Genomic DNA, 21,582 nt, shown 5'->3' with positions numbered 1-21,582 from the left:
AAATACAATTCCTTACTCTCAATATCCCAAGATGATCATAAGACCAGCTTTCTCATAAGAATATCTGCTGAACAGGCATGGTAGCTTCTCATACCCAATGGACTGGAAGAAGCTTTCAAGGAGGTACTGGTATTATCAGGTGACTGCTGGCCTGCATGCACATAACTTTTCAAGCAGAATGCTCCACTTCTAAGTAGCCACAGCAAAGCATTATTCACACCCAGTCTTCCAGAGATGATGCAATTAAGCCTTAGGGGAATGATTGCCTCCTAAATCTTATACACCAATGTGAGCAAGAGACTAGCATCTCCGCACCAGCAGAAAGTCTTGAGGAAGGGTAGAATGAATCAGTAAGAACAAATAAATCATGAAGTGAAATTAAATTCGTGCTATGAAGTTAAAACACAGAGCTAGCTTTGTGGTGATTTCTATTTGAAAAAGGAAAAGAAAGAAGGAAGTAAGCTGTCTTAAATCCAGACTGAGCTTGAGCCAGAAGTTTTACATTTGGCAAGACTGGGACTAGGAGAAAAGCCCCGTGTTCTGGCACATACCTGTTTCTAGTATTTGTTTGCTGGAAGCTTCCCTGCCCTCCACTCCAAATCTCAGCTGAAATTTTATTCCAGGTTGCAGTGTATAACTATGCAGAGCTCCACAAACCTGCTTAAAGGTTTGGGGATTGTCCACCTCTATTTGTTCTCTCTATATGGATTTATATCCATATTTTCTGTACAACAGATATGTTCCTTATTATTACATTAAGAAGCTAAATGATTGTAGCATCAGGTTGGTAGTGATGCAAAAATATTATTTCAGAAAACTTTTTCCAGGGAAATAAAATTTTATGAGGCTTTCAGGACCTCATAAAATTTAGAAGATTAGAAAGAAATGAAATTCTCTGTAACTTGTGAACCCACTTTTCAGGAAGGTAGAAGGAAAAGTTATTTATCCATTTTTTATGTAATCAATATAAATTCACAAAACTTTCTACTTACAAGAGTGATTTAGGCTGTTTACATATCCCCTGTATTTATTGCTGTCCTACAGAAATGGAAGCTTCTACTTCCAGCTTGAAGTGCTTTGATTTCATTTTAAGGGCTACATGACATGTAAAATCCCCCAAGACTCTCTACCAACAGAGCTTTAAAAATGCCAAAACAGCAGTCAAAGGACTGAACTCTCCTCTTCATCGTGCATTTGACCTTGGTGCAGCTGACGCAGTGATGTGGGTACGTGGAAGCTACAACCTGGGTGGGTGCAAAGCACAAGAAGCTCAATTCTAGGCTACTCAGCATTTTGAGAAAGAGATGTTCAGATTTGGCCTTACTGTAGCAGTCTCCAGAGAGATCAGTCTAACGACAACTTAATTTTACCAACATTGCCTGACTCAGTAAAAAAGTACAGATTGAATAATTGCTATATCAAAAAGTAAAGGCCATAACTATCACAATTACCCACATTAACTCCGATTGTTTTGTAAGAGAAGCAACCGCTGTTTAGAAGACTGTCAGAGCCAGAGGGAAACAAAACAGCTCAAGAATGCCTAGTATTAAATGAGAGGGGAAAAAATCACTTGTCTTCCTTTACTGTCATCCTGTGATAATAAAATGAAGGGCTGCAAGTGTGGAGGGTTTGCCGTCGGGCAGCAAATGAAGCTTCATCAGATGATTCGCTGCCAAGCCAGGGTGACTGTACTCATCTCAGCTAACAGCGCAAAAGGAGGTTGGTTTCCTCAGTACAGACACTCCCAAGCCACTTGCAGATCAAGACTGCCTCCTTCTCAGCTGAAAATGTCAAGGTCTCCAGGGAGCCACCATAGGGAAATTACTGTATGGCCTCTAGAGATAGCCCTGCCTGGGCTCTGTGACAGAGATGGGGCAGAAACATGCTCTTTGTGCCATCAGTGATGTTCAAGAAGACGCATCGTCAGTGCAATGGCTATTGGCTGATGAGCAGGGAATACTCTCTCCCTGTGACTGCTGCTGGATGGGATTTTGTGAAGACAAATATTTTTTATAGTTTAGTTCCAAGAGCTACAAGTTATTTATAATAAATTCTTGCCATTCTGGTATTGTTCCTACAAGCATAATTAAAGGAAATATAAACTGTTAGTGCAACGCTTAGAGAGTACAGGTGGGTTTTGGCATCTCACTGATTAGAAATGCAAATTTGGGAAACCATTAACTAATGTGGGAGAAATCAACAATTTGCACGAAGCTCTTTCAGGTCTTTTCTATCACAGCTGCAGTAATTTCCCCAATAAAAAGCCTAAGGAAGACGGCACTGAACCCTACAGCCCATGGAGCAAGCTCCCAGTCTCTCTGTCTGGAATACACATTAAAGCTTTGTTTCACATAGAGGCAGCTAAAGCATAAATTAGAGTCAAGATTTTCAAAAATAGGTGAGTGAAGTTGGCTCCAGTTTCATGACGCCCAGTGGTGGTTAACATAAACTCAGTCATCCTTACTCATCCGTGACACCAGGCATGCAACTGCCTTTCCCAGAAAGGTGTCAGAAGAAAGCGTGTGGGACCAGCTGGTGACCCTTATCACAGTGCTCCTGGTGCCCTGCTAGCACTGCTGGAAAAGCCTGCTGCCAACAGCCCCCGCACCCGGAGAACCAGGCATCTCCATATGGGTCTGCCACAAAAATTTAAGTCCTAAAAACAAATGTCTGAAAGTGTAAGGCATTTGAAGAGAGAGGTAAGTTGTGAACAACACAACACCTGGTTCTGCGCTTGCTAAGCTATTTTGTAGGGAAGTCCAGCTACTGCACGGCTCAAAATGAAACCGTGGACACCAGTTCCAGAGAAGGCTCAAAGCCAAGGGCTCAAGTCTTGTCCATGGTACCCACAAACCCTCTGGGCACCCAGGGCTGAGAGGTGCTGCTCTGCCTATTCCTGATGAGCGTTCCAGGCCTTGGGACCTCTCTCCAAGCAAGAAGGGACTTATTTTAGTCATTAAGCTTCACTGGCCTCCTAGATGCTCTGTCCATTTTCCAATCACACAGAAATTTCATATTGCAAATCAATGGCTGTCTTGTCCAGATCTTGATCATCTCACTCAGGTAAATTAATTCTTCCTCTGACAGGTAGTCAATAAAACTTGCTTGAGTAAGGATTACTTACATGAGAAAGGGTTTGCAATATCAAGCCCATGAAACTCTTAGTTCATAGGTGAAGGGACCAGATCCACACTTTGAACTGCATCTATGCCGCTTATTAGAATTTCTTTGGCTTTTTGTTCTGTTTCAGATCATTCACTTATTTACTCTGAGCTTATTGTGCCTTCTGTCAGTGTCAATATGGCTCAGCTGGCAGCAGATGCTCCTCTAGATCTGAGCACACTGGTGTGAAATAATGAGAAAGGAATGAAAATTGATGTGAACTGTTGTCTAAAACCTGAACTGAAACCTTCATATTTACAAAACTCTGCTTCTAGTTTGTGTACCAGCTCCATGAGATATCCTCATTTTATAAATACAGTAGATCTTCCAGTTTACTGAAAGTACTGTCAGGGTGAGGTACAGCCCACTCTTTTCAGTTTTCTAGGTCCATTTTGTTAAAATATTAGGTTCTGGAGTTGTCATTCAAGGAAACATGCCCTCACAAGTCCTTTGAGGTTTGCCCATTTCCAGTCAGCTCCAATGCAAGGTCCCACCAACGCTTGGGTTCAAGAGGAACACTGCTATCACATAACAGGATTTTTTTTAACATCTGAAAATGCTCTGGGGATGAGGATGGAAGGTCTAAATTGACTCTCTCATTAATGTTCCTCCAAAGTCATCACAGTAAGGAAAGGGGAAGACTGTTTTATAAAGCAGACAGCCTCTTGTGCTGTGCTTCTGAAACCAGCTCTCTGATTTTTAGATACCTCCCGAGGCTTTAAATAAACAGAACTGTACTTCACCAATTATCATGCCTGTTTTGCTTAGCTCCCTAGTGGATTTAGTTTTAGAAGAACTGTACCGCTCAATATTCAGTGCTGTTTGGGTAAAATTACAAAAATGAAAAACAGTGTGATAGCACCTGTAGCATCCACAGAACATAAAATATGAAAGGTCTTATCTGTTCAATTATTTAAACCATCAAGCTGCTGGTAAAAGCTATTATATTGACATTATATCCAAAGACTCCCTAATTCATTCTATACTTCTTTTGTTAATCCTGGATTCCCTAACGAAAGCAATTCAGTATGGAAATTCAAGTTTCCTGATACTATTTTTATTCAACAGACTTGTTTTCTTTCCCACATCGTTTAGATTTTTCCATTCAGGAATTCAGCAAGCTTACCTCCAAGAATCAGCTTATGTATGGAAAAGTTAGCTCCTGAAACCAAGGCTTCAAGGGCATAACCTAAATATGACAACTTTTCTGTTTCCTTTGTCCCTGCCTAGCTTCTGTACCGCGCGCCGTGTTTATCCTGCTTTCTAGGACTCAGACAAGTGTCTCCGGTTTCAGTACTGAGAAGTCATGCCAAAAGAATGGCTTTTGGGCTCTCTGTGACTGAAGTAACAGGGTTTCCTTTGGAAACCCCCTTCAGTTGTGCTGCAGTTCCCAAAAGCAACCATAGAACTCAGAATCCTGGGGATAATGACTCCTCTTTTCTTGCCCACCAATTCCCCATTGGTTTTGCTTAGTAGACTTTTTGAAAGATGCCTTCTGACTGACTGCAAATTCACCGCAAACGCAATGTGAACTTTTAGAGTCAAGCTGGATTCTGTTTTTGCACCTCATCACTTGCAATAAAAGTTCTGCCAAGAAAAGGATGCTTTCAGTGGGTTTGCAAGGATGTAAACGGCCAGAAAGCAGTAAACATTTCTCTTGAGGCTGCCAAGTAGGAACAGAACTGAATTCACTTCCTCTTAGCACTGTCGTAACTGCAGGGCTACAAGAAGATAAAAAGACATGAAAACATGTCTAATAAAGTCACTCGAATACCCCCACACGACAGATCTGTTGATGAAGCCAGTCTGGATTGACAGATAGTCATTTTGGGGAACTGAACTGCCCTTTACTTACTTTTAGCACAGGACCTGCCCAATATTGTTTGTCCTAGCAGTGCTGCAACAGCCAAAGCTCCAGGTCCTGCCCTGCAGCAACAGGCACACACAGCACAGGCGTAGGAACACGCGCACGCAGGAGCAGGCACGCTTCCATCTCCTCATTCAGCTTTTCCTGCAGCTCATTCTCACTCCAGTCCCTTACTCTCACCACAACCACTTTTTTTTCCTGCATATCCTTAACCAGGGTTAACTCACCCTTCTGGGTATTTCTTATCAGAGCAGCAATGGCCTCCTGAAAACTAACCCACAAAGACAACACCAACAGGACGCAGCAACAGGACTGACTGGTGAGGGCACATCTTTCTCAAGCTGTTGGTTACCTGCAGATGGCTGTGGGAGAGTATAAGAAAAAAGGAATTTTATCCCAATATTTTCTCAGCACACTTCCCCAGCCTCTGGTGAGCTAAGGACATTTCTCACCTAAGCATGACATCATCATATTTTGCAGCACTTTTCTTTCAAGAATTTACCTAAATGGTATTTGAACCCACGAAATGATGGCAGCCTCGGCATCCCATTGCAATGTGTTCCCCAGCTGAACCATGTGCCGAGTGGAAAACCCTTTCTGCAGATTTAATAAATGTGATGATGATCCTTGTGCTTCAGCGTCATCCTGGGTTAGTTTCTACTCAAGTTCTGAGTTTGTTTTCCAGTACCAGCCCACTCCTGTTGGTCTGGGGAGTCCTTGGAGAGTGTCCTTGATTGCTCCAGCATCCTTGTTCAGATGTTCATCTTCACATGGGCATTTACAGCGAGCAGCAGGCTGTGAGCGCCGGGGTGAGCCATCTTGTCGGCAGGTTACAGAGCCAGCGTAACGAGGCAGAAGCGCTGCTGAGTCACTGTGACAAGAGCTGCTCATTAGCTCAACCTGCAGCACGAGAGGGAGGGGAAGCCCTTCCGGGCAGAAGTAGGGAAGGCAGACAGCTTTCTAGAAGGAAAGGCAAGCGTAGGAAAGAAAGGGAGGTTTCATAATGGTATTTGCTTTTAATTAAGCCACATTCTAAAAAACAGCCCAAGTTTGCAAAGTTATCTTGCTTCTTATCTGGAAGATGCTTCACACATATCAGGAATAAAAAAGCTGCAACTCAAAAATCCACACAAATACTAGTATACATATTTTCACAGCAAACTGCAAAAGAGCTCAGCCCTACAGGGAGTAGGAACACACATCACCCCACAGGTACCTACACCATGGGTCACAATGTGTAGCACCCACACCAAATTTCTCATTGGCTCTGCTGAATCATAGCAATGTAATCTGGCGTTTGGTGATCCGAGTATACAACCACAACTGAGCACGCTGAGAACCTGGCAGTGCTCTTATTCTTGCACTTTGCAACTCACACCGTCTGCTCAAGTAAGTCCTTATCTGCTTACAACTCTCGCCTGCCAAACATGCTTTGCAACGTGACAGTGAAGAGTTGTGAGTAGCCTGGAAGTCCTGGAACTCAGTATTCCTTGTTTGCTGGCCCGGGGCCGAAACGCGATGCTGGAAGCAAGCGGTGTGTGATCCAGGTGCCAAACTATCCAACTCAGGTCCAGCTCCAAATTCTGCCAAGGCTTTTTTTTTTTTTGAAGCATGCTGGTTTTGTGTCACTGTGATCCCAGCGAGCAGTGCAATGCACTGAAAAACTGGGCCTTATGAGCTACATTGCCACTTCAGCCGCATTTCTGAGCTTGCTGAGTCCTAGACTTCTGCTCTGAGCAACATCCAAAGCCTGAGTTTATAAAGCCTTCCCGTCTTTTCAACCAAGGACTTTGGCATTGATTAGCAAATGGCTAACAAAGAGAGTGGATGCACTTTTAGTCTTTTATCTACTTCACAGGTATATTATTTCTCTCATAGGACATGAAATTGTTCTTGCACAAGCAGCAATTTCACTGCTGATTTTTAACAGCCACTCTGGTAGGAAACCATTGCACAGGCATCTAACTGTGGGCCTGTCTGGATCTGCCCAGTGCACAGACCTGAAGCATCGCTTTCTCATGCTTTGGCTTCTCTTCTGAAGCCTCATCTTAGAAGGTGCAGACTACCCTCAGCTCCCACCACCTGCAGTGAGGGATGGATGCGCAGCGGCACCTCTGTGGATTTCAGATGCCTGGGGGAAGACTTGTAGAGAAAAGCTGCATAATAGCTCCAACACTTTCAGCTTGCTGAGTCTCCTAATAATTCTCCCGTGGGAGGGCGATGCTCTCCCCACTTCTCTGCTGGAGACAGCAGGCAGTCTGTCTCCCGAAATCAGCAACTACACTGATCCCAGCAGAGACAAGCACCTGAACGAAACAGCATCCATCTCTCCACCCCACCGCTCAGCAACAGCACATATCGCTGAGGCTGACCAGCACATACCTCCTTAAGGAAGACCTGCTGAAGGAAACCACCCCGCCTCCCCAGGGATCTGACCCCCAGCAGCGTCCCACACCACAGCGCGGGGCCAGACAGGCACAGCAAGCCACGGGCTGCTGGTCCCTTCAGCGAGCAGGAGGCAAGTCTGCGAGCAGCAGGCGCTGCAGCTACATTGCTAGGCACATCCAGCTCACAACCAACCCCAAAACTCACCGGCAGATGCCCTGGTAACAGGATGAGCCTGTGAGCACAGCCTAAGCCAGGGAGCGCCCATCTGGGCAGCGCTATCAGGAGCCTGTGATGCTGTGATGGAGACCCACCAAGCTTCTGCCGTGCCAGGCACCAGCCAGCATCCACCTCTGTGCTGCAACGCTGCTGTAAGGCTGAACTGAGCACAGTTGTTTGCATCTGCTGAGCTTAGCTGCTGGCATAATTTAGAGCAGTGTCTGTGGTTCAAGGTGTCAGAAAACATTTAACAGTTTGGGCTGGTCCTACAGTGCCTGGGAACCTCCTTAGAGCCTGCTCCTGTCCCAGCGCTGATCCCACGCCTCGCCTGCCTGCTCTCCCACCTCTGCTGTGGGGCAGCAGGAGCAGCCAGGGCTGTCAGCACAACGTCAGGTCATGGGGGGCCAGAGCAGCCCTCCTCACTGTGAAGACGTTGCGTGTTTACCCAGCACAGAGCAAGGTGTTGCGATGAAAAAAGAATGTGCTGCAGCTGTGTCTAAGACCCGGTCGTTGAAGAGAATGAACTATATTGAGGTATGGTCTGCACTTGAGCATTCATGGTAAAAAATGATTTATACTGACATGCAAATTTAACTAGATGAATCTTTTGATTATTTCCTCTATCTCTTGGTTTGTGCTATTTCCCTGAGGTGGAAAAATGCTCTTTGCCAGTAATTCATTATAAATGCCCCAGCCATTCCCATTAACTACAGCAGGTCTCCGCTGCACTGCTCAGTATTAAAATATGCACAAACTTCTCTTCTCTCCAGCTCACCAAAACCAATTTTTGAATCACTCTGAGAATTTAAACACATTTCAGTTCTCTTGACTATAATCAATGTGCACACTTTATACAATATTTACTTTCTGTGCAGGTACCAAATTTATATATGGCAATCTATTTTACATACAGAGGACAATGTTAGCTGAATGCTCTCTTAGGGTAAATTATATGCAAAATTCTGCACAGGGTATTATATCGAAGTGCTCCTTAAACCTATGTTATCTCTGTACCGAGCGCATCAGACAAGAAATGGTAAAATTAAGCCACGTACAGCAGCTCTATTAACTCAAAAATATTTGACATTCTAGAATAGCCAACGAAGCAAGCATAAACAACTCTGCCATGTAGCATACTTCTTATTATCCATCCTACAAAAGGCTGAATGCCCTGAATTTCCAATAAACGAGTCAAAAGGGGCTGCAGGAGGGAAGGACAGACTGGGCCCTACCATGCATGGCCAGGGCAAAGGACTGCTCTTAGACAAGGGCACCATCCAACCTGGGAGAAGTTGTAAGCTTACTCACATGTGACACTACTAAATCAAAGGCTTTGGCAAATCACAGGAACCCAGAACAAGACAAGATGGAAAACAAACACTCTTTACATGCTGAGTTGCATGGCTCCTGAGTCCAGCCAGAAGGATGCAACGAGCAGTACACATTTAGCTTTATTGTTTCTGACAATGTACCCAGGCTAAACAAGCACACAATTACATGGGCTGAAATGTTCTCTAGGAGAAATATGCATTTCACTGACAATCATTAAATGGTTTTAAAAACTCTGACATGATGGTTCACAGAAAATACACAGCTAGATGTTCTCAGACTGTTTTGTTGTTGTTGTTGTTTGGGGTTTTTTTTATTTGCTGTACTTTGGGTTATGTTTCAACCTATGTAGAATTCAAACAGTACACCCAATTCTCTTCACCTACATACATGCCTTCCCTTTAATGAACTTCACTCAGCTGCTGCTCTGTGTCACTGTGAGCCTCCTCTGTCACATCGCAATTACTTTAATGAGAAAGCAATAGCTCTAGGACTACGTCTGACAAACAGCACCTTAAAATACTTTTCACTCTTTTTTTCAAGACAACAAAAGAACACAAGAACCTCACAGGGCATGAAATCTGAAAAAACCTCAAGTGTAGCATATGTGGTGGTCACCTGAAAGATGCAGTCATTCATAGAAAGAAAAAAAAGGTAAAAATAAAAGCCATCATAAAAGACAAAAGGGCATGATTCATTATGTGGTTACATAAGACAGCAGTGCCATGACACTGTTTAAATCATCTTGCAGCAGCATGACACAGGTGTAAGAAGGGATGAATCAAACCCTGTGTTTTCATTTTAAATGGGTGCTCAAGCAACAAACGGCAGGAAGAGCAACAGCTTCAAATAGCTCCTGACAAGGTCCCTCCAAATAAAATTGTGAGGGTAGACTCCGCTTGGGAGATGCGGTCACACAGCTCCCATTGACTCTGGTAGGAAACTGGCTACAGAAAAAACCCCACATTTCAAATGCGTTGTTCTTGTGTGATATGAAAAGGCATTTTCCAGCTGGTGTGGAGAGGAGGCACACACTGCTCAGGACTGGGTGAGCAGCGGCAGCATGGCAGGCTGCGGGGAGGACCAAGGTTGCTTCCCTTCCCTGCAGTCCAGGACTCTTAATGTGCTTCTATAACAAATGTAGATAATTATATATTTATTTTAACATAATATGGTGGGGTTTTTTTTTGGTTTTGTGTTTTTTTTTTTTTTTTTTTTTTTTGCTTAGCTGAGTTGCTTCCTTGTCCCCGAGGAGCTTTTATCATTACATTAAAGATCTTATTTTTGCTCTAACTGACAGACACCGCAAACTATCTATAAACTCTGGCAGCCAGCCTCAGATATCTGTTCTCTGCAGATTTATTATACATCACTGATCTCCTCATGGAGCAAATTTACTTCATTCTTGAGTACAGTCACTGGATCAGAAGCAAACCACACTGCAGACTACCTCTGAGGTCAGATACCTGAATCCCCATCCTGGCAGACTGCTAGGGAAGAACAGGCAAGGCCAGTGCCAGAGCTCAACAAAGTACCAAACTGGACCCGCAGATACTCTCCATCTGCCAAAAACTGCAATAGGTTGTGGCTAGGACACATTTTCTACATACACAGGACACTCAGAACCAACTAAGTAAATTTTGTTGCTGCACAGCCCAAACCTAACAAATATGCCATAAGGAACAAGACACAAGAATTCACCACAGTCGCTAAAATGAAAAGCAACTGTGATTTAATATTGCAATTTAGTGCACGATACATGGAAAAGGGACACCTGGCACGTTACACCTAATGTGCTTTTTTTTTCTATGTGGGTGTGGGAAAGCACTCAGCTGAGCCTCCATTTATCCCCCCGAAAGGCAGATGTCTTATTTACCTATTTACCAGTGGGGTAATTGCCACAGACTGAATGGCAGTGGCAATCAGGAGCAGTGTTTTGGAAGTGTTGCAGGCTAAAAGGCACCAGCAGGTGCAAGGCACAGACAGTAGCACAGGGTGAGGAACAGGGATGGCATGTTACTAGGGTGTTTTTCAAACCGTTTACCAAATGAATCTATAACCTTCAGCAATGCAATCTGAAGGAAACTGTTCTGCACAGACATGAGCATGACTGAAGCACTAGAGTTACAATAAAACCAAAAGAAAGTGATCATGACATAGACCCCAATTCTCTCTCCCTACTGCATTGCATCATCAATGTTAATTTCATTTCTCTCTGGAAATTGTGCAGCTATCTGTTATAGTTATCCATGATTTAAATACATTTCTATTTTTCCCTTTATTCTCGCTTCAGGAATTTGACAGTATTTTGTGGGGCTTTTGCTCCTGGTCAATCCCATGTTGCCATCCATCTGCTCCTGACAAAATCCTCCTCAGGAGCACATCCCTGTAAGGGCTTGGAAGCCCTCAGGATGTGTAGATGGATGTCAGTTACTTGAGCTGATCTGTTCCCTGGATTCCCTGTTGGCATCCCTTGAACAGGTGAGTGTTCAGCTCATATAAATCAGCTGAGCTCTCTTGGGACTCATTTCCATCAACCAAGAATCCAGCCCAAAATACAGAGCTGATTTCCCTGTCAGACTGTAGCCCTTGCTGAAAGGACCATGATCAGCAAAAGAAGTGCTAGAAACACTCAAAAAAATGGTGCTGGAGCTACAATTCTGACAGTTTTTGCACAGCAGGTGAAGTAAGGGCAGATGCTCCTCACCTGCCCTCTCCATTCCCTGGGCGCACTGACAGAGACATGAGCTGGGTTTTGCCTGCCAAGCAGTTCTGGCAAGTATTGTAAAGCACAAAACAGCTAAACCAGAAGACACCAAGTGATAAACCTGAGATTACTGAGAACTTGGGTGGAAATTCTCTTTATGAAAGTAGATCAACGGAAAATTCACATCCGTCTTTGTGAGTAGTAGTTAAGAATATGAATTTGGAGCGCAACAACATGACAAGTCTGTTTAAGGCCTTGCCAAGACCATAAGGTGCAAGATGAATAAAAGAATAAATGTAAGAAAATATAGCTACTTGATAAAGAAACAAAAATGGCCCTTGTTACTTAGGGGAGAATAGAGGGATGATGGTTGGATTTGATGATCTCAAGGGTCTTCTCCAACCTAAATGATTCTACGATTCTACAATTTTGCAATGGCAACAACAATTAAGTTCACAGATACTAAAGGATTCAAGGAAGACCACATGAAGAACTATCCCTAGTCAATGCAAATAGCAAAAACTACAACCAGAGTGAATCTCTGAGCTCTGCCTAAGATGCCTAGATACCCATTAAACTAGGAGCTGGACTTAATCTAAACAAGGGTTATATTCTTCCCCTCCTCCTCATGTCAAGGGATGTTAGAAGTGATACTTCACCCAAAGTGGTCCCTTTGACCCCAGAGTTATGTCTCACAATGAGAAGTTACTGCTCTGTTGTAGGTTAACAGTGGCAGAATCTGTCCCCACCCTGTTTTCTGCATCTTTCCAAAATATATCTGATTCTTCCAGGACGCATACAACGAAAAGACGAGACCTAATCGAACCAAGCCGGTTCGCTGTGCATGGTGCTTTAGGTACAAATCCCACCCAGAGACACGACACGAGGTACCACTCCTCGTTCTTTGGAGCCCGCAGAGGCCAGCGAGTGGGCAACCAGACAGGAGAGCAGCTGAGGATGCGAATGTAAAGGAAAACGCACGGTGCAGTCAAAGGTACATTTGCAGTGCAAATGTAAATGACGCTGCGCAGTCACAGGACGGTGACTACACGGGATTAAGGGACTTTGCACAATATGGCTGTGTGGCTACAGTCCTGCAAACAGATCTGTGGATTAACCGCACTAAGCAAATAGCCAGAGTAAAAAGAAAAGCAGAGTTTGATGCCGTTCGCTGAGATTTTACTTTGTGCTGCAGCATAACCACTTCTAATTTGCTTTTGCTCTGGCACATACAAGAGGAAAAATATGCAAAGCTGCCCCTCCTCCCTGCTGTCAGGACTGCAAAACAAATGAGAGATTTGAGTAAGTTTACTTGATTGTTATCACTATTAAAGGCACCTCAGGGGAATCATTCAGAGAAGAAAATAATTTGTAGTGGATAATAAATTAAATTTTCCTCTGTTTTCCTCCTTGGGAAAAATCTATTAGAGACTTTATAATTAAAACTCCTGAACATAGTTCACTAAATGTTTTTAACTGGAAAATGGTCTGTTTTTAAAAATGTCCTTTTTTTTTTTTTTTTTTCCATAAAACAGTCTTTGCTCTCTTGAGAAACGCCACTGAAAATTAATAACTGACATTCTTCATCAGCAACTTGAAGCCATAAGATTTTGGCACCTAGTTCCAATTCTATTTGAAAAACCTGGCCAAACAAAAAAACCTTAATTTTTCTAATCCCTTTCAATAACAGTAATAGAGATTATGTGGGAAGATACGGAATGTGTTCAGGCACATATACGATTCACAAAGGTGTCCTTTTCCCTTTGTACCCCTCACTGATTAGCCCAACCAGTGCACACTGACCAAGAGAGCATCCTTTCTGCTTGGGGTTTTGATTGTGGTTGTTTTTTTAAAAATATTTCACACTTCAAGATAATTAGTTTGCATCAAAGGCACCGTAGTTTGATTCCATACATCCATATGTATTCATAATGGAAACAGAGTAATAAGCTAAAACCAGACTGTCATCACTATACTGAATTTGCTGTCGAATCTCATGTCTATAGCTTACAAACACGTTCCTTGAAACAGTAAATTATTAATTTACTAAGTTCTTACCATAATTTCAGTGACATAAAGACTAAAAATGTTTACTTACTGATGTATATAGGTATCCTTCACTGTTCATTGCCAGATACAATTTTGTTTGAACCCCCTGAATCGCCACCACTCGTAAACCCACAGGTATGAGGTTAAACAAAGCTAGGAGAGAAAGGAGATTGAGAGCAAAATTAATCCTTTAGAGTACACAGGTTAGACAGAGAATTAAACCACAATTATCAGAATGAAACAAAAATGCCCATTCATGCATATATTAATTTCTGCAGGTGCCATAGAACAATACTGCTACTATCGTGTTCTTCTACAGAAATTTCCACCAACAGCTCAGAAATTATCTACAGAGGGTATCAACACATCTCCCCCATTCTGACGACAGTGAATTGGAGGTACTGAGGGCTAAAAGGACTTACCTGCCTCACGAGCAGAATCCAGGGTCTACTGAATAGAGTTGGACATATTTGGTTTTGCTTTTTCTGACAATAAGTGCAAAAAAAAAAAAAAAGTAATCTAGAAACAAAGTCTTTCGAAATTATCAGAACTTTTTTTTTTTTTTGCAAATTCAGTACATAATTTTGATCAAAAGGAAGGAGCAAGATGAAATTCTGAAAAGTTAAAAACCTTCATTAACATCTCAAAATGTTTCCACTCAAAACTCATTGGGTTTTTTTCTCTTTTAGAGAGGAGAATGGGTTTGAAAAAACAGAGTTAAATAACTGCAAAAAGGAAATGAAATGGTAACATATTCTTTAGATCAAGCCTTAAATCTGTGCTTTCAAAACTGAGCTGCTTCCAATGTTCTCCTAGCGTTTATGCTTGTACACATGCTAACAGTGGCAGTATTTATAAGCAGAGAAACGTCTCTTCAATAAATGAAGATTCCGGTTTGTAAAGTGGCAAATTAAGAAAGAAAAAAAGCAAAGCTCTGCCGCAGTTTAGATTCATGGATACGTTAAAACTGAACACAAGTAATAATGAGTTGAGGACAGTACTCTGTGTTCAATATGTAGGGTTAAAAATAAAAGTGAGTTAAGAAAATTTTCAAGAATTGTTATCATAACCCAAAGCATCTCCTTCCAGCCTGTTGTATAAATGCACAAATAAGATGAAATAATTACTTGGCTGGAAAACTCTGGTCTGCTTTAGGCTGAAGTTTGGTATATCTGAAGCCAATTTCAAACTGAATTATGAATTTGAAATACTCTTATTTTTCCAAAAGTATAAGCTAAGAATTATGACCCATTATAAAGTCCTTTTTCAGCCTGACAACCACCAAATGGTCATATTTAATTAAAAGAAAACCTGCAGCTTTGCCAACATTTAATACAGATCCTAAGTTCTGAGTGTGGGGTTGTCAAGAGTGTATCCAAAAAGGAAAGAGCAAACGTATGCATGTCCGTCCGTGATAAAGGCATGGCCAGAACCTAACACTGTGCACTGGGGACAAAGGACTAGATTTTGGTGAAAACAGCCTCTGTTCCAGCAGGCAGCTGAACCTCTAGCTCCACGTGCTGTCCTGGGTTAACCTGAGCATCCCAGCGCCTTGGCTCAATGAAGAGGGGATGCAGTGGGCTCGGGGGGGGGGGGGGGGGGGGGGAGGGCAGCAGCCAAGGGACACGCTCACGGCTGGGCTGTCACACTACTAACTGCGGGTGCTCTGCTCTGAGGCTGGGGCACCTTTCAGGACTGAGCTTCCTACAGTGGTCGAATATAGCAGAGCAGGTGGAAATACGCAGAATTAATAAATAAATGTAGATCATAAAATCATACCTGTGTTTTTCTTTCCCTCTCATATACATGAGTGTACATGCAGACACAAACACGCACACACGCAACCCCTCCTTGCACTCACCCCAAGCACAAAATCAACAGAAATGGCTTTCTTTTCACTAAAACAAAATCATCTAGTTCTGTGCAGGTTTTGGTAATCAAAACGTATATTTTTCAGTATGGGAAATGCTAATGGAAATGGATTTCTCATTCATTCTACCAAATACTTGAAGAGAGAAAATATTGAAGGGAGAAAATATTCCCTGTCTGATTCAGTAAATATTCCCTGGGTGAGCCCCCTTTTGCAGTTCAACCCCAAAAAGCAGCATCTGATCTCTGTGTAGGCAGGAGAGCACAATTTAAAGCTCAGTATCCAGGCAGAACCTGGAGATCTCTTGCGAAAGGTTCTTTCTTAATGGCGTAGTTATGAGTAGGGCAAACGTTTGGCTATCTCCAGCACGAGGGTACGAGTAGGGGCTTTGCTGTAAATAGTGCTTCGAACCTGTCAGCAGATCAGCTCAGGGCAGGGCAAAGCCTGGGACAGCCGTGAAGATACAGCTCCCAGCCACAAGCCAGAGACAGGTTCCAGGGAGCGATTCCTGGCTGCACTGTGCTTGGCAAAGTGTGCAGAGACACGAGGCTGAGTGACTTCTGCCAGGGGAGGGCTGGGGTACCCACTGCGATGGGTGCTCCGCTGCTTCCCGCAGCAGCTGAACGTGTCTCCCTGCCACAAACGTACACTCTCTGTTTTGAGGCCAGACGAGAGCCGGGCACACGCAGAAGGTGGTTTAGCCATCGGTGGCATTAGCAGCTGCTGTGGCACAAACTAGCGGATGTTGCAAAGGGGCTGTGGGGGAGGGACACTGGCTCTGCTGCCCACTGCCTCTGCTGAGGGGCAGAGGGACCAGCTGCTGGAGGGGTGCACAGCCAAGCTGTCCTATGCCCGCACAGCAGGACACAGCCAGGCTGCCCCAGCTGCCCTCTCCAAGGCAAGGGGACATTGGCATTGCACCAGAAAAAGGGGATTGTCCCCTTTAGCAGCAGCCATTGCTCCCACCATCCTCGCACAGCAGCAAGGCCAAGCCTGGCTTCTGTACCAGGGAGCGGCCTGTCTGTGACCAGCAAACGCTGACGGGGCCAACAGCGGAGCCATGAGCCCCCTCCTGTGCAAGCACCCCGTGCTGCGGACAATGGGTTTGGGATGCTCTCGCATTTCTAGGGGTTGACCCTCATGTGGGCGGATATGACAGCAAAGGTGGCAAAAGAGCCACAGGAAAATAAATTGCCTGTTACTGTGCTCTATTTGTGTTAGCATAAAATAATGCAAATAGCATAAAATAATGCAAAGTTATTTGCATCCTAGCCTTTCCATACTACATTTGCACTGTTTAAAATAAGGATACAATATCCATCATAACAAAAAGCTTGGTGATGCCTAAGGGACAGATGATCTTTGCTATGGCCCTTGTGCAATGCAAGCTGACAGAGAATCAGAGCTGCAAAATAAGAGGCAGTGGGCCGCAGCTGGATTTATGAGTCTATCCATTACTGTGAGGTCTCTGTCATCCCTGGCTTGGCCACCTGGACCTTTGTACGCTTTCTGCAGGATTTGTTTCCTATACTTTCTTATTTTATCAGTCTTGAAATCCCTTTGTGTTGCCAAAATCGTGGAATAAATTCTGCCTTGATTTAAAACCTTGCCCTATTCGACATATTTAATGAGGCAAAATCTGTTTCTCAGCCAGGAATTTTTTTCCACAAGGCACTTCAAATCACATGGACTCCTGGCTAAAACCAAGGTCTGATGAGTGCTATGGCTCCTCAGATCCATGCTTTGCTTTCTGCCCAAACTGTGCTCCAAAATCTCATCTATCTTTTAAACTCCCTGCAACTGTGGATGTGACCTCGCTTTTGTGAGCCCCGCATGCAGCAGTGGGTCTGCAGAGCTTGAAACAATGGCTCCCAAGACATGAGCCAAGGGGGATCTTCAGGCAAACTTCCCACCCAGCTCTAGGTGGCAAATGATGGAGAATGTAGGCTCCCGGCCCCAGGCAGCTGTCAGGAGCACGGAACAGCAGCTGGCTACTGGGGGCCACAAGCTCTCCCCATCCCCACCATAAACAGGGAATAATAATTCTGAAATTTAAACGAGGCTGACCAACGCTCTGTCTGGAGACCAGGTGGACTACGGCTATGGTTTGCTCTAAAAAATGCAGTTGCAGAGTCGTAGCGCTGTGCAACTGCTCTGCTGGCCACAGCTGAATTTGAGGATGTTCCCCTTATCGTTAAGGGGAGTTTTAATTATCGCGCTGCACTGCAAAGCAAATGGTCTTACAGAAGGAGTCCTCCTGCGTTTGGAAAGGGCTACAAGTCGTATGGCTTACCCGCAGTGCTCAAATATGGGCTAAACAAGAGATGTCTCTGCAGATATTGAAGAAAGGATTTCAGAGGGCCTGATCCACTTAATATTCCTGTGAGCAAGGCTTTGGAGGAAGCCCCTTATGTGGACTCTGATCCATAGCATAAAATCAATCTCTCTTACTAGCTCCATTAAAAATGTTACAATTAAAACAAATTCTGGACTGCAGGGTATTCAGGTCCACACACTTACCTTACATGAAAGAGGAATATATACAAAAGCATGTGGTTTTTTTATGATAAAACACTCCTCTGTTCTGAACACTTAGGTACTGCAGCCCAGCTGCAACCATTTCTGGGATACTTCCATTATATTTAAGTATTCAGCATTTTGGAAGGGTAATATCCAGCAACAAGGAGTTTTTATGATTTGCTTTGGAAGTTATCAGGTTATGGTAAATTTAAGGACACAGTGAAAACAAAGATATCTTAAAAACAGATGCATTTGTACTTCCATAAATTTTACCTTGCTTCAAATCTCAGAATCCCTGTTAGAGGGATTCCAAGGAAAATATTTGAATGAAACCAAAAAAAAAGATGCAATTTCAGATATTTGCTCTGGTTTATAACAAAGTAAGGTTTGCCTATTTCTTTTTCTTTTTAAAGATAATTAGGTTAAACCCTGAAATCCTGAAAGATCTGTACTGACTTTCAAAATCACAAATATTAGATCATTCACTTGAAAAAAAAGCAACTTTTAAGGTCCATAAGGATCATTCTTAGCGTAAATGTCATGGCTGCACTGAGAACTCTGTAAGATGGCAGCAGCCGCTCAGCGTTGCACTGATCCAGCCTCCACGCCACCTTCTCCATGGGTGAGGACGGACCTGGAGCCAAAGCTCAGGTGTCCCTACGGATCCCGCTTGTGCTCTGCCCTAAGGCCAGCACCTTCCGTGGCTGCAGACCTCCTCCCACAGCGAAACGAGGTCCTCCTGCCACTCAGAAGTTAACATAGGGATGCCAAAAGGATTAAAGAGGCTGTGGGAAAGGGCTGGGAGCAAGTGACGGGACAAGATACTTCCTATTGCATCTAGCGCTTACTCTGCCATATTCCAGTGCCCTCTAAAATGAAACATTTCACCTGCAAATGCTTTTCATGCATTACATGGCACTTAAATCAGTGCTTTTTAATGATTAAAAAGGAAGGTCTGCCTGTTGATTTTATGATTTGTTGTCTAAGTGGCCTGAAATGCCTTCTCGAAGTCCCTGCGCCTCCTAACTTTTTTTCAAAACAGAAACTTGGCTTAAGCTAAACAGTGCAACTATGTGAAATACTTAAATGTTTTAATTACACACACCAAATCTATGCTCTAGTAATCTTTTCCTGTTTTCTATTAATTCTCAAAATTTTAAAAAATACAACAACAAACAAACCCAAAAACATCCAAAGCTTTTTCACAGAATAGTTCAGGAAATCTGGTTGAAAGCTGAAGGCATAATTAAGTTTAGAAGGGCTAAAAAAAAATAATAATAGGGAAATGTGAACTTTAAATGATGATGAACTCTCATTGTGTGAACTAACATGGCTCTGTTTGAATGAGCCCCTGTTTAAGAGTGGAGATAGCATTATTCTATTTCAGGAACTCTGAGTAGGCGAACAAATTTTCCCTGTTGGAAAAAAAATATCTAATAAAATCCAAAGGACAGCAATGAACTTCTCTAAATTACCATGGAGATAACATTTGCTTTGTTTGTCATATGTGTCATCATTAGCTCCTCTAGTTCATTATTTCTATAAGTGATTTTTATTTGCATTTCTCTCAGACCCAGGAAGTCTGAAAGACTTTGTGCTGTGAGCAGAGTGTTAAATGCTACTTCCACTCACTCAGTCATCCCAGGACAACAATTTTGAATGGACCTATACGGGAAGAATGAGACACCACAGTTCACAAACACACCATTTATTCTCATGTCACTTACTATAACTACTGTCCTCCTCTTTTGTTCCATCAATTGTTCCATCTGCTTGCAACTGCAAGTGGTATCCTTGCCTGCTGTATAGCTTTGTTACTATACCTTTAAGCTGAGGCTCTGTAAAAAAACAATAGTGAGATTAATGTGGGAAATCCTGATATGCTGTTCCAAGTGAGCAGGATGCTAAAACCAAATCTCCAGGTTTCTTCTCAAGGCTGAGGTATGAAAAAGACCCAAAACAAAAGCAGGGCAACCAGCTTTGTAACACTTTCCACTCAGACCGAGATCGAATTTATGTCTATAAAATCAATTGCCAAAATGATTAAATGCCACTTTTGATTGCAATGTAGGTAGCAAAGTAAAAAGCTACTTCCAGTGAATACAAATTCCAACAGTGTGCTGCTTGGCCTCAGGAGCTCAGCCCTATCTCGTTTAAGATTAGAAATGAGCTGGCAAAGAGCATATTCTGCCTTTTAAAAAAGGTGTGAGTTCTTAAATGGAGAGGAAAACCAGGACTACTACGATAGCAGTAATAAGAGCCACAGAGACAGTTGAGAGCCTAAATATATAGCAGCAAATGTTTAGCACAGGAACTGCTGCAGCTCTAATAAACAAACCCCCATTCCTTGCTGCTCCAAAGACTACAGAGCAGCCAAAATGATAAACTACTCAATGAACATATGGAAAATGGAGGGGGGAACCCTGAAATCCAGCAATGTGTGGAACTGCAGAATAAATATTACCAGAAGGGTTGAGGTAATTACCTCATCAGCTAGAAGAAGAAAGATCAAAACAACGCATAGTTTGGGTAGATTTCTTTTCCTCATAACCGTCCTCAGATTCACAGTTAGATAGCAAGACATCTCACAGTTTCTGATCATTCTAGACCAAAAAGTGTACAGCAACAGGATCTGCTGTCAAGCCTGTATAATTTAAGGTATCTAGGTAATGCACCAGGAGTAAATGCTAAAAAGGTCTACTTCCACTGAATCCCAATGACATCTGCATTGTAGTCATTTCGCACAATTATGCTTGTCAGGAGGTGATGCATCTCCACAGCTCGCTCCACAACGCCTTACTTAATTCAGAGATAAACATACTGTGAAGATATAATGTGCCATTTCCAAGAGCCAATGCCTGGTTAAGACTCCTTGTGTTTGTAATCAAAGACATCAGGGAGCTCTGCTACTGTACTTCATTTTAGTAGGAGCTGAAGGCAAAAGCTTACAATAGTTTGCGTAACTGTATTAGTTCCTATTAGCGACCTCTAATAAGGGTACTGACAGATGCATGATTCTTATCTACCAACTTTTCTGGTAAGAAATTAATCCAACCCCCACTTTGGCCTTTTAGCCAGAATATATCCCAAAGCTGTTTGCAAACTGCGAGTGAGGCACCTCTTCTGTGGCTGCTGAGAAAAGCAGACAGGTTAAGTAGCTAACGGCATCAATGTTTCAGCACAGCAAAGCGACAGCAACATTGCCAGAGTTTTGCTCCTCCCATGTAAAAAAAAAACCACTTAGATCAGGGACTGAGTCTTCATGCCTGATCTTTTGCGCCTCTGACACAGCATCGCGTCTGCAGGGCAGCTGCATGTACGAGGTTCCTAGAAAGGAACAGGGTGCTGAAGCAAAACTCTGGAAGGTGCCGGTGAAAGCAAAAATCCTCGTCTGCAGTCAGCAAATAAAGCACAGCACAGGCATTCTGCAAAGCAGGAAGACAGAAACAGATCTCTAGACCAAAAAGTTAACAT

At 43.1% G+C, this 21,582-nt stretch overlaps 1 protein-coding gene across 7 annotated transcripts in view; it reads right to left on the bottom strand.

The window, feature by feature from the left end:
* FGF13 (fibroblast growth factor 13) overlaps nucleotides 1-21,582 on the bottom strand; it is a 330,133-nt gene that overhangs the window by 37,073 nt on the left and 271,478 nt on the right. For all 7 annotated transcript variants that reach the window (XM_080366112.1, XM_080366113.1, XM_080366117.1 and 4 more), the window contains 2 exons: nucleotides 19,836-19,946; nucleotides 13,768-13,871 (listed from right to left, as the gene is read on the bottom strand). In XM_080366112.1, the coding sequence (XP_080222238.1) occupies nucleotides 13,768-13,871; nucleotides 19,836-19,946 (215 nt within the window). The remainder of the gene's footprint in view (nucleotides 1-13,767; nucleotides 13,872-19,835; nucleotides 19,947-21,582) is intronic.

Source organism: Falco punctatus (assembly GCF_963210335.1).
Source record: "Falco punctatus genome assembly, chromosome: 15".
In the NCBI taxonomy this organism is placed as follows: Eukaryota; Metazoa; Chordata; class Aves; order Falconiformes; family Falconidae; genus Falco; species Falco punctatus.
Note: the sequence above shows the minus strand (reverse complement) of the source record. Positions and strands in the feature narration are given on the sequence as shown.